This window comes from Microcaecilia unicolor, chromosome 3, assembly GCF_901765095.1.
Source record: "Microcaecilia unicolor chromosome 3, aMicUni1.1, whole genome shotgun sequence".
Classification (NCBI taxonomy): domain Eukaryota; kingdom Metazoa; phylum Chordata; class Amphibia; order Gymnophiona; family Siphonopidae; genus Microcaecilia; species Microcaecilia unicolor.
Window position 1 is genome coordinate 452,481,385 of NC_044033.1, and position 14,261 is coordinate 452,495,645.

The 14,261-nt window shown below is 41.6% G+C and overlaps 1 protein-coding gene across 1 annotated transcript in view; it reads right to left on the minus strand.

The window, feature by feature from the left end:
• CSMD1 (CUB and Sushi multiple domains 1) overlaps nucleotides 1-14,261 on the minus strand; it is a 2,896,277-nt gene that overhangs the window by 263,209 nt on the left and 2,618,807 nt on the right. The window contains exon 50 of the mRNA XM_030195161.1: nucleotides 2,544-2,729. Within this exon, the coding sequence (XP_030051021.1) occupies nucleotides 2,544-2,729 (186 nt within the window). The remainder of the gene's footprint in view (nucleotides 1-2,543; nucleotides 2,730-14,261) is intronic.

The window sequence follows — 14,261 nt, forward strand, 5'->3', positions numbered from 1 at the left end:
TGGTGCACATCAAAAACATGTGCAGACGCCAGAGCAGGCCCCCTTTTGTTGCAGCTTGGTAAAAGGGGCCCATAAATACTTGATGGGCTTCTTTGAAATAGTTGCCACAGGTAACATCCTAAACATATGCAGCAGTCATCTTCTTCATAGACCTGAAATATTCATCAGTATGAGGTTCCCATATTGTTTAGGATAAGAAAACAGAAAGTTCTTGGAACCTGCTTTTTCCTGGTTTCACAATATACTACTACTACTACTACTTAACATTTCTAGAGCGCTACTAGGGTTATGCAGTGCTGTACAGTTTAACAAAGAAGGGTAGTCCCTGCTCAAAGGAGCTTACAATCTAAAGGACGAAATGTCAAGTTGGGGCAGTCTAGATTTCCTGAATAGAGGTATAGTGGTTAGGTGCCGAAGGCGACATTGAAGAGGTGGGCTTTGAGCAAGAATTTGAAGATGGGCAGGGAGGGGGCCTGGCGTATGGGCTCAGGGAGTTTATTCTAAGCATGGGGGTGAGGCGAAGCAGAAAGGGCGGAGCCTGGAGTTGATGGTGGTGGAGAAGGGTACTGAAAGGAGTGATTTGTCTTGAGAGCGGAGGTTACGGGTAGGAACGTAAGGAGAGATGAGGGTAGAGAGGTAAGGAGGGGCTGCAGATTGAGTGCATTTGTAAGTTAGTAGGAGAGGCTTGAACTGTATGCGGTACCTGATCGGAAGCCAGTGAAGTGACTTGAGGAGAGGGGTGCTATGAGAATATCGGTCCAGGCGGAAGATAAGAGGTGCAGCAGAGTTCTGAACTGATTGAAAGGGGGATAGATGGCTAAGTGGGAGGCCAGTGAGGAGTAGGTTGCAGTAGTCAAGGCGAGAGGTGAGAGAGTGGATGAGAGTTCGGGTGGTGTGCTCAGAGAGGAAAGGGTGAATTTTGCTGATGTTATAGAGGAAGAAGCGACAGGTCTTGGCTATCTGCTGGATATGCGCAGAGAAGGAGAGGGAGGAGACGAAGATGACTCCGAGGTTGTGGGCAGATGAGACGGGGAGGATGAGGGTGTTATCAACTGAGATAGAGAGTGGAGGGAGAGGAGAAGTGGGTTTGGGTGGGAAGACAATACGCTCGGTCTTGGCCATATTCAGTTTCAGGTGGCAGTTGGACATCCAGGCAACAATGTCAGATAAGCAGGCCGATACTTTGTCCTGGGTTTCCGCAGTGATGTCTGGTGTGGAGAGATAAAGCTGGGTGTCGTCAGCATAAAGATAATATTGGAAACCATGAGATGAGATCAGCGAGCCCAGGGAAGAGGTGTAGATTGAAAAAAGAAGGGGGTGCTTAGAGGTCCTTTTACTAAAGGTTAGCACACAATTACCCAGGGGATCTATATATCCCACCCAGCATTGTGTGCCAAAATCTGAGCATATTCAATAACAACGCGCATAACTTAATTGTCTTAATAAGCCAATTAGTGTTTTTAATAGCACTTAACAAGCAATAATGAGCACTAATTGGCAATAATTAGAATGTATGTGCATAACTTGCTAAACATATTCTATAACGCACAGTGCCTAAATTCTAATGTGTAGAGCCAAAAAAAGGGCATGGTTACTGACAGAGAAATGGGCATTTACACACACTTTTACAGAATATGGCCCTCTGCACCTAAATCTATGTGCCAGTCTTTACGCCATTTTCCCTTGGTGTAAATAGATGTGTGTAGTCCTAGGTTCTGGGATTTCAACTAAGCAAATTCTATATACCGCGCCTAAATGGAGATGCTCCGGTCTACATGTCAGACCTTATTGACCTACCAACCAGGAACACTAAAAGATCTTTGCGCACATTCCTAAATCTTTACTTCCTTAGCTGCAAAAGACTAAAATATAAACTAATACATGCATCCAGTTTTTCCTACATAGGAACGCAGCTTTGGAATGCATTACCACTTGATGTGAAAATAATAAGTGACCTAATCAACTTTCGGAAATCACTGAAGACTTACCTCTTCAATAGAACATACCACAATGACCCATCACCTGAACTTAAGTACATTACAATTTTAACTGTCATTTTATTATTGATCCCGTTATAACTAATGCTTTATCTCATTTGTTACATATATTCTTCTGTAATTATTAATTGTATCTTCACTCTGCTATGGCAATAACCAGAGTGGAATATTGTAAGCCACATTGAGCCTGCAAATAGGTGGGAAAATGTGGGATACAAATGCTACAAATAATAGTAATAATAATAAATGTAGGCGCCACTTATAGAATAAGCTTAGGCGGAAATGTATTCCATGTGGATTTTTCAGGCACCATATATACAATCTAGCCCTAAATGAAAAGAAGGCATAGATATAAAATGGGTTTCTTAGCAAGTAGTGCACGCTAAGCTTTAATAAATGGGTCCCTAAACATCCTAGTTTCTCGTTGCAAAATTTACTGTAAAAACAGTAGGAAGCATTTACACAAGAAAAAGCTCACCCTTGAAAGGTCTAGTTAACCAAACATGTAAAAATGTAGTTTTACAAAAGTAATATATGCATACTTACGTTTGCAAACAGGTGGCTTCCCTTTGTTACTCCATAATCCATCTTCTTGACACACTGCTGTTGCTTGTTGAATAGACTCTAGCCTGAAGCCCTCATTACATTCATAAATCACTCTACTGCCCAAAGTGAACTCATTGCCCATAACTGAACCGTTTCCCGGAGAGTCTGGAATTCCACAGGATACAGCTAAAAATAAAAGTAGCATAAAATACAGGATAAAATATGCTTTCTACAATCATTTCTCATGATTAAATAAAAACTGTGTCTAGAGCTCATAATTAGAAAAGGAAAAATTATCTATTTCAGTAGAAAATCTCGAACTAAATAAAATAATACAAAACTTTGATAAAGCGATTGTTTGTTTTCTTCTTAACAATTAGTTCTAACGTTTTACCCAATGGTGAAAGTAAAATAGCAAAAAGCAGAATAACATTTTTAGTCATATGGATAAACATGGCTTAGGGGCCCTTTTACTAAGCTTATAGCAGCAAAAAAAAAAAGTGCTTACTATGGGGCACACTGAGGTATCCCGCAGTAATTTTTAAATGGTCACACGCTTCCCACGTGTAGCACTGGGGATGGGTCAGAGGTGGAGATTTGGCATGTTCTACTACTAATCATTTCTATAGCACTACTAGATGTACGCAGTGCTGTATACATTAATTGTCCCTAGACGGCTCACAATCTAAGTTTTTTGGTACTTGGGGCAAAGGAGGGTTAAATGGCTTGCCCAAAGTCACAAGGAGCTGCAGTGGGAATTGATCAAAGCCTGCTGCACTAACCATTAGGCCACTCCTCCACTGAGATAGCTGGCAATCACAGCTATATTGCTAACTGATTAGTGTGTAGTTAGCGTGTGAGCCCTTACTGCCTACAAAATAGGTGTAGTTAAGTGCTCACATGCTAACAGCCATGCGCTAATGGGAAAATTGGCTCATGGCCATTAATGCTAGAAATAGAAAAATTAGCCATTTTACCCATGCTGTAAAATGGCCTTAGTATATGGGAATGACATGTGAAAGCATGCGTTATGTCCACTTTTTATCACAGCTTCGTAAAAGGGCCCCTAAATGAGGAAGAGCAAGCAAAGTTGAACCTTACCAATCTATTACAATACTTTCAGTATATAAATAAGTATATGGATAGAGACAGAGCTTTGAGAGACTCACAAAGACCCAAACCAGTGCAAATTAGGATATATATACAGTGCAATCCGCTTAAGTGCAAGGGTCTGGGACCAAAGAAATACATGCAGTTAACTGGAGAGTGCACTTAACCATTGTGACCCAAAGAATCTTGACATCTGATAAACATGTACAGTACTGTTTATTATACGTACAGTATACAGTCTCCGTTAACTGACGTTATACAGTCTCCGTTAACTGACGTTAAGCTTACTTGAAGTAATCAGTCATAGTCCTCTGTACACTCTTGTGTCTGTGAGTTCCATAGACTACGTCTGCCAGATGGTAAAAACTGTCATAGCACCATAGGCGCCCCGTATAAGAGGCTAAGCCTCCTCAGCCCAATCGTGGACTTCTATTTTGTGACCCCAGCCCACCCACCCTCCGCGCGCGTGTGTTATCTTTTTTTACTTCCGTGGCAGTGACGTGACGTCGCTTCCATGGAGAGTACGGAGGTAAGTTCCGCCCGTGGCAGCGACGTGACGTCGCTTCCATGGAGATGGAGGTAAGCTCCGCCCCCTTTAGCATCCCCAAAACAGTTGGCTACCGAAAGTATATGCATAGCACTGACATCCAGTGGCCTCCAGATAGGCCTGCATGGTGTTGAGACTCTCCAGCGCTCTTGCAAAAGTGACAGGAGGTTGTTGAATTTCGTCAGCATGTGCCTTACTGCTCATTTCATCATCTGTTTCATCATCAGTCGTTGCCTGTGTGTAGGTGCATATATGGACATCAGTGCTGTCGTCAGCTGTTTGTCGATCGTAATCACCAGCTACGTAGTGATGAAACTCCTCTTCAGTAACACAGGCTGGGGTATCAATAGCCTGTTCATCTGATGCATTTGCAACAGCTGCATCTGTTTTGTCCCTCTCCACATCCCTAACAAAGCTTGCCCGCTTGTAGCAGTTCATAATGATTGCCTGTGTAACATGATTCCAAGCTTCTTTCTGCATATGTAGGGAATCCAACAGTGAAAGATTACGAGCCAGTTCAACAGCAAGTTTATCCTTGTCAGTCTGGTCATCCATAACGCTTATCAGACGATCTAGCACAAGAGCCCGATAATGTTGTTTGAAATTGGCTATTATGGCCTGATCCATAGGTTGGATCAGAGAGGTAGTGTTTAGTGGCAGGAAGACCACCTTGACGTTAGACAGCCTGGCATCATCACTGTGTGCAGCACAATTATCACAAAGCAATAAAATCTGATGCTTTTGTGCCCGCATTCTAGTGTCTAACTTCTTTTGCCACTGCTTCCAAATTTCCCCTGTTATCCATGAATTTTCCATTAGCCTCGCATGACACAGGAAGTTGTTTAACATTCTTGAAGCAACGGGGCTGTTTGCTCTTTCCAATGATGAGTGGTTCCAACTTCTCACTCCCATCCATATTGCAGCAAAGGAGGATCGTCAGTCAGTCCTTCATCGTTTTACTTCCTGTAGTTACGGCTTGTTTGAATGCAAGTGTGCCATCAGGAATCGCTCGCCAGTAGAGACCATTTTCGTCAGCATTGAAAATGTCACGAAGTGCAAACTCATTCAAGATGGTAGGAAGAATGGAAACAACCCAATTTTCAGCACCAAAGTCATCAGCGTCTTGTTTTTCACCATGCTGTTTCTTGAATTTTATGTTGTTCCTCTCCTTTCATCTTTCCAACCATCCAACAGTGGCTTTGAATTCAGTTAGTCCAAGATTTTCAGCTAGCTGATTAGCTTTCGCCATAAGCAGTGGACCACTGACAGGAAACTGTCTGCTCCTGACTTGAGAAAACCACCGAAGAGCATCTTCTACCTCCTCAGCTTTTCCCACCCATTTTCATTTCCGTTGTGGATTTGTATTGTTTTGCCAGTCTTCCAGAAGCTGGTCTTTCTGCTTCAAGATATGTGAAATTTGACTGGGATTTGTTTATCTGCATTTGAATTAATGTAAGAATCAGGAAGTCATAACTACAAGAATTAAAAAAGCAGAACCTGTAAGGTTCTTTTGATGACATAATCTATATTGACTCTATTGGAGTTCCCAGGGGGGTGCCAGATGAGTTTAAATCGTGCAATAAGATTGCTGCTGGCTTTGAGTCCACAATTTTTTGGTGGTCTACCATCAACAAGAATGTTGACTGGATTAATTACAGATTGACACCATATTCTTTAGCAATAGATGCTTGACTTTGTTTGTTTTCTAATTTTTTAAGAACTTCTATTCGTTCAGCCAGTGTTAAAGTCTTACAGTTACACAACGACGACGACTCCAGTGTACACTCTAACAACATTCTTTCGCTTCTTCTGCCTGTGGCAGTTAACCTACGAGATTTCAAATTCACCGCCCCTTTGTCACGCGCCAATCGGCTTCCATATTCTGCGCGTGCGCTTATGCGGAGTCTTTCCTGCAGAGGAGCAGTCTTAAACCATGCATATAAGCGAATCTTGCACTTATCTGTGGTGCGCTAAACCGAAGTTTGTCCCCATAGAAAATGTGCCTCACCTGCTTCTGTATCTGTATATATATACATATACAGAAGCAGGTGAGGCACATTTCCAGCTGCACAGAAGTGTACCAACTAAGGAACAAATTAAGAAAAGATGCAGTAATCCAGTATTCAAATTAATTTTGTGTTCAGTTTAAAAAATATATTAAATACTTTTTTATCAAAACAGGGCCCCTTTTCTGTATGTGGCCATTGGCAACAAGCTGATAATAGCCCCTTGAACTAACACCTGTGTAGGACAGTACAAACAGTACAAACTAAGCACCTGCTACATGTACAATGGTACCTTGTGCCATAATACATGCTATACCAACACAAGCAACTTAAACCTTACTCTCAACAAAGCAGGCAATCGATGTAATCTCTGCAACTTTGTGAATTCCCAGCTGCAGCAACGCAGGAGAAATTTAGAATCTGCCCCCTTTGCATAGCAGAGGCAAGATATAAAGGAACCACTAGTACAAAAATGGAGGCCTTCTCTTATCTCTGATGGTCTAGTGATGCCCACTCTGTATCAATGAATTAAGAAAATGTCCTCCTGGAGTGATTTCCAGTCCCTGGTATCTAGTATGGTCTCTCGCCTGTGCAGGGAAAAAAAATAGCTGCAAACCTTCTTTCTCCCTTTTCCCTCAGGGAACCTGATTCACCCAAAGGGGACCTAGGGTGTGATGAGAAAAGGAGCAATTTTCTCCAATCCACTGCCACATTCTTAGTTATACTGCCTGACCTCTAGTGGTAGTCTTACTATATTACCACTAGGGATCAGATTTCCAAATAAGAACTGAGGAGCCTCTGATTATGGTTATGGGCCCTTTAAAATATACTGCCATTAAATGAAAGGCCTCTTTCTTTCTTTTTTGTTAGTTTGTTACTGCAGCTTTGACAAATATACATATCCACAGCTGCAGGTTTGAAAATGAGCCTTGAAATATTTTCACGTATCTTTTATAATTGTTAGCATTAATAAGATACTTTGCATGACTGCATCTCGTTAGTCACAAATTTTAATGAATCTGTGCACAAAGCACCTTTACATGAAAGTTTACTACTGCAAAGTGTACTTTTATAAAATGACTTTATAAAAGTGCATTTCACAAACAAATATTAACACAAGATGTCAGAAACATTGTAATTTGCTAGTTTCTAGACATTTGGCACTATTATTCAAATGAAATGTACTTTTTCAAATCATTTCATATTTTAGTACTTGAGGCCCAAACAGAAAGACTAAGGGGAGAAGTTATCAATGTGAGCTATGTTAACACAGGTTATTTTACTGTTAATAACCGGTATATATCCGGTTGAGGTGATTCAATATACGGTTGGTCTGACCGACTGACTCCCGGCGATGGCATGCTATAGAGAAAATGTGGTTATGAATAACAGCTCCTGAAGACGCCTAGTGAGCGAAACACATGATTGGTACGCCAATTGCGTGAGACAAAGTGTTTGTGTCGAGCTGAAAATGAGAGCTGGAAATGAAAAGTAAAGTAAATTGAAGCCCATTTGAAAATCTTATAAGACAATAAGGACTTTGAGATGGAGTATTAGAGAAGAATTATGACGGATTGACTACTGGATTATAATTGTTTGAACTGTATTCTGTGCTCCATGGATAAAATAAAACAAGAAGTGGAATTAGAGCAGCCAGCTGGATGTGGAATGCTGAACGCTGAATGCTGCTGAAATATTTTGGGTTTGAACCTGATGATGAACTTCCACGTGAGGATTTGATAGACTATTTGCTTGTTCTAATTATTGGTCTTTCCATGATTAGAGAATTTTAAAGATAGGTAATGTGTGTGTGAATATGAATGGGGGTTTAGTATTTAATTTTTATGTGAGATTTGTGATGTATATTTATAAAATAGGTTTATTGTATACACTTTTGAATATTTTGAATATGAATAAAAATATGTGAATTATATATGATATGCTTATATTCTCCTGATTTTTAGATATTTTACTGTTAACCCAATTATTACTAATTAGGTCTCACTGCATAAAATGACACCTGTGCAAAATTAATATTTAGTGGTAAAGTAACATATCTTAATGATAACCCACATTGATTTCTATATAGGTCAGGTTTTCCAGTAGAGACAGAGAAATACAGGTGTGTCCCTGCAATTCCTATTGGGACCAATTCTGTTTAACCTATTTATTAACAATCTGTAAAAGAGAAGAATACAGGATCCATTTACTAAAATGGGATGCACAGTTTGAAATACTTTTTTAGACATCTTAAATACAATAAAAGACCACATTTCTCTCGATCTATGATATTTACATAATAGCTTGTTCTTAAGCTACTGAGTTGAAAATGTGCATCTCTAGGTCATGATTTATGTTACTATAAGGGATATTTTCAAGTTCATTAATCAAGCTGGTTTGGCTTGCCAGAATATTGCCCTCCTATGCACTGAGAGAAGTGCACTTAGACTTCTACAGCATGCATATTTTTAGTCAGGTTAAAAAAGAAGCATTCCAGAAACATCAGGTTGGTTTTCAACCCAGTCCTCGGGACATTCCTAGCCAGTCAAGTGTTCAGGATTATCCCCAGTGAATATGCATAAGATATATTTACATATAATAGTAAGAATGAATTCAATTCTCAAATGTGCTCATGGCATTTTGCTACGGATATATGCATTTGCTAACACGCACATGGTTTCTTGGTGAGTCTTTTAATATTTAGTACAGTGTGTGCAAAATAAATTTAAGGCATGTAAACCTCATTATACAGTGTTAAAAGTTTCAAGGCATATTAAACAATGTTTATTAAAATGAATATGTGACATTAATTGAAAATCAGGAAAAAAAGACAAAGAGGCATATTTTCAAAGCACTTAGCCTTCCAAAGTTCCATAGGTTTCTATGGAACTTTGGAAGGCTAAGTGCTTTGAAAATATGCCTCAAAATGAACAAAAAAAATCAAATTTTTTTGCCCTTTGCACATCCCAGCAATCAGTTACCTACAGAAATAGCAAGTGCAAAGTGCAATTTTCAAAACCCTGATTTTAAAAGTTTAGCTTCACAGCTCATCCAGGGCATGCTTGGGAGGTAAAATTCTTTGATAAAATCAAGGACTGTTCTATGGTGCAGCTGTTACAGGAGCCAACAAGAGGAGGAAAAATTCTAGACCTAGTGAAGCACAAGAACTCATGCAGGAGGTAATGGTGCTGGGACCACATGACAACAATGATCATAATATGATCAGATTTGATATTGGCTCTGGAGTAAGAACACACAGGAAATCCAATACAGTAGCATTTAACTTTCAAAAAGGATACTATGATAAAATGAGAGAACGGTGAAAAAAAACAACCTTTGAGGAGCAGCTGTGAAGGTAAAAAATTTACATCAGGCATGGATGCTGTTCAAAAATACCATCCTGGAAGCCCAGGCCAGTTATATTCCACCTTACCTATTATCAGTAATATTTTTATACTTATATTAACTTGTCTGAATCTCGATCATGCTACTTTCTATGTAACAATAACTATTATCTCCTAACCTACTATCTACTAATAACAACACATTGTAAGTCACATTGAGCCTGCAAAGAGGTGGGAAAATGTGGGATACAAATGCAATAAATAAATAAATATATTTAAAAAGGAGTAAGGAAGGCCATAGGTCAGCCAGCATGGTTAAAAAGTGAGGTGAAGGAAGCTATTAGAGCTAAAAGAACATCCTTCAGACAAGGGAAGAAGGATCTGACTGAAAATAATAAGAAACAGCATAAGGAATGGCGAGTCAAATGCAAAGCGCCGATAAGGAAGGCAAAGAGGGACTTTGAAAAAAAGATTGCGTTGGAGGCAAAAACACATAGTAAAAACTTTTTAAAGTATATTAAAAGCAAGAAGCCTGCAAAAGAATCAGTTGGACCGCTAGATGACTGAGGGGTAAAAAGGAGCACGCAGGGAACACAAAGCTGTAGCAGAGAGATTAAATTAATTATTTGCCTTGATCTATTGGAGCAATACCATTGCCAAATTGAAGAGTCAGAGAAACTGAATGAAATCTCTATAAATCTGGAAGATGTAATGGTGCAATTTGACAAATTAAAGAGTAGCAAATTACCCAGATCGGATGGCATTCATCCCAGAGTACTGACAGAATTGAAAAATGAACTTGCAGATCTATTTATAGTAATATATAATTTATCTTTAAAATCAAGCATGGTGCTGGAAGATTGGAGGGTGGTGTCAGGTTCTCCAGGATAGTCTGGAATCGTGAGCCCCTGGGCTGCTGACGAGGGGTGGCAGCAGCAGGCAAAACCCTCCAACCAGGACTGGAGTAGAAGCTGTAGGCAGGCTAGGCAGGAATAAGCAGAATTGGAATGGACTTGGCTTGGCATGGACCTGAATCAGGAAACACAAGCAGGTTTCAGGAACTAGCGTGACTGGAACAATACTTCACCTGTGCTTGACCGCTGTTCCCTAGGGGTTGAGCCCCTAGGTGCAGGCAGCTGGCAGGACTTACTGGACGGAGTGGATCAAGACAAACTTTAGACAGGGTACAGGATACAGGGCCTCAAACAGGCAGGAAACAACCACAAGCCTGGCTAGAACAGGGTACAAGGTACAGGGTCTCAAACAGGCAGGAAACAAACACAAGCTTGGCTAGAACAGGATTCAAGATTCAGGGTCTCAAACAGACAGGGATAAATACACAAACTAAAGGAAGCCAAAAGCAGACAGGGAAGGAGCAATCAGGGCTGGATTCAAGACAGGATTCAGGAGACTCAAACAGGAAAGAAACACAGACTAGGAACACTAACAAAGAAACAAGGCAAGACAAGGCAGAAGTGCTAACTGCACAAACACCAACCTGGACCTTTGGCGTTGCAAAGGCAAAGCAGAAAGTTTCCAGGTGGTTAATAAAGCCCATCAGCAGCAGAGTCTCAGCTGCAGCAATCTCAAGCAGCTAAGAGTGAGGCTAGCTGCCAAACTTCAAACCAAGTCTGGAGGGCTAGAACATCTGGACTGGACTGGAAAGAAAGTCTGGAATGTACAGGGAGACAGCAAGACAGTCCACGGCAGCCACCAGCTCCAGCCACCAGAGGGTGAGGCGAGCACAGCCAAGGAAAACAGTCACAATCGTGACAGGTGGCCAAATTAACACAGATTTTTTTTAAAAAAGGTTCCAGAGGTGATCCAGGAAATTATAGACTGGTCAGCCTGATGTCTGTGCTGGGCAAAATGGTAGAGGCTATTACAAAGAGCAAAATTACAGAGCATACTCAAAAGCATGGATTAATGAGACAAAGCCAACATGGATTTATTGAAGGGAAACTTTGCCTCACCAATCTATTACATTTCATTGAAGGGGTGAACAAACATGTGGATAAAGGTGATATGATTGATATTGTGTATCTGGATTTTCAAAAAGCATTTGACAAAGTACCTCATGAAAGTCTCCAGAGGAATTTGGAGAGTAATGGGATAGGAGGTAGTGTTCTATTGTGGATTTAAAACTGGTTAAAAGATAGAAAACAGAGAGTAGAGTTAAATTGTCAGTATTCTCAATGGAGAAGGGTAGTTAATGGGTTCCCCAGGGGTCTGTGCTGGACCGCTGCCTTTTAACATATTTATAAATGACCTACAGATGGGAGTAACTAGTGAGGTCATTACATTTGCTGACGACACAAAGTTATTCAAAGTAGTTAAATCATGGGAGGATTGTGAAAAATTACAAGAGGACCTTACAAGACTGTAAGACTGGGCGTCTAAATGGCAGATTCCATTTGCAATGAATGTACACTTATACATGTGAGTGCTAGGAGAGCATTCAGTGGTATTCTAAAATGTGCATGTACAAATGCCTTAGGGCTCCTTTTCCTAAAGCTTAGTGTGCATTAGCAGAATTAGCACTCGCTAAATGCTAAGAAATCTGGGCTTCTTAGCATTAGTACACACTAAGCTTTAGTAATAGGGCTCCTTAGTGCCTAAATTCAAGGAGGCACTCAACGGGGAGCAGCATGTGCAGGGGATAGTACGGGCCAACATTTATGCATGCAGCTTACAGAATGCTGTAAGATAACATGTTTAAGTGTTTCTGTATAAAATTCAAGATCCTCTTATTGACTTATAAGTGCATTCATTCTGCAGCCCCTCACTACCTCTCCACCTTCATCTCTCCCTACACTCCTTCCCAGGAACTCTGTTCACTAGGCAAATCTCTCCTAATTGCACCCTTCTCCTCCATCGCTAACTCCAGACTCCGTTCCTTTTTTCTCGTCGCACCTTATGCCTGGAATGGGCTTCCTGAGCCGTTACGTCTAGCTCTATCCCTGGCCGCCTTCAAATCCGAGCTAAATGCCTACCTGTTTGATGCTGCTTTTGACTCCTAACTTGTCACTTGCTCATAACCTTTATCTTGTCTTCCTCTCTTCAATAGTCCCTTTCCCTATGTGTCCTTCTGTCTGTCCTACCCTTATCTTTATTGGTCATGTCTGTCTGTCCTGATTTAGATTGTAAGCTCTTTTGAGAAGGGATTGTCTTTTCTTCATGTTCAATTGTGAAGCGCTGCGTACAACTGGTAGCGCTATAAAAATGATTTATAGTAGTAATAGTTAAGTGCTGCGTTTTGGCATGCCCATTTATGTCAGTCATAGACCTGGTGTAAGTGTAAGTTCCAAAATGTATACACATTACTACTACTACTACTACTACTCAACATTTCTAGAGCGCTACTAGGGTTACGCAGCGCTGTACAATTTAACAAAGAGAGACAGTCCCTGCTCAAAGAGCTTACAATCTAATAGACAAGTGAACGGTCGGTCCGATCGGGGCAGTCAAATTGGGGCAGTCTGGATTCACTGAACGGTAAGGGTTAGGTGCCGAACGCAGCATTGAAGAGGTGGGCTTTAAGCAAAGACTTGAAGATGGGCAGGGAGGGGGCTTGGCGTAAGGGTTCAGGAAGGTTGTTCCAAGCATAGGGTGAGGCGAGGCAGAATGAGCGGAGCCTGGAGTTGGCGGTGGTGGAGAAGGGTACTGAGAGGAGGGATTTATCCTGTGAACGGAGGTTACGGGCGGGAACGTAAGGGGAGATGAGGGTAGAGAGGTAGTGAGGGGCAGCAGACTGAGTGCATTTGTAGGTAAGAAGGAGAAGCTTGAATTGAATGCGGTATCTGATCGGAAGCCAGTGAAGTGACCTGAGGAGAGGGGTGATATGAGTATATCGGTTCTGGCGGAATATGAGACGTGCAGCAGAGTTCTGAACAGACTGAAGGGGGGATAGATGGCTAAGTGGGAGGCCGGTGAGGAGTAAGTTGCAGTAGTCCAGGCGAGAGGTAATGAGAGCGTGGACGAGAGTTCGGGTGGTGTGTTCAGAGAGGAAAGGGCGAATTTTGCTGATGTTAAAGAGGAAGAAGCGACAGGTCTTGGCTATCTGCTGGATATGCGCAGAGAAGGAAAGAGAGGAGTCAAAGATGACTCCGAGGTTGCGGGCAGATGAGACGGGGAGGATGAGGGTGTTATCAACTGAGATAGAAAGTGGAGGAAGAGGAGAAGTGGGTTTTGGTGGAAAGACGATAAGCTCGGTCTTGGACATGTTCAGTTTCAGGTGGCGGTTGGACATCCAGGCAGCAATGTCGGATAAGCAGGCCGATACCTTTGCCTGGGTCTCCGCGGTGATGTCTGGTGTGGAGAGATACAGTTGGGTGTCATCAGCATAGAGATGATACTGGAAACCATGAGATGAGATCAGGGAGCCCAGGGAAGAGGTGTAGATTGAGAAGAGAAGGGGTCCAAGGACCGATCCCTGGGGAACACCAACAGATAAGGGGATGGGGGTGGAGGAAGATCCATGAGAGTGAACTTTGAAGGTGCGGTGGGAGAGATAGGAGGAGAACCAGGAGAGGACAGAGCCCTGGAACCCAAATGAGGACAGTGTGGCAAGAAGTAAGTCATGATTGACAGTGTCAAAAGCAGCGGATAGATCCAGGAGGATGAGGATGGAGTAGTGGCCTCTGGATTTGGCAAGGAACAGGTCATTACAGACTTTAGAAAGTGCTGTTTCTGTCGAGTGAAGAGGGCGAAA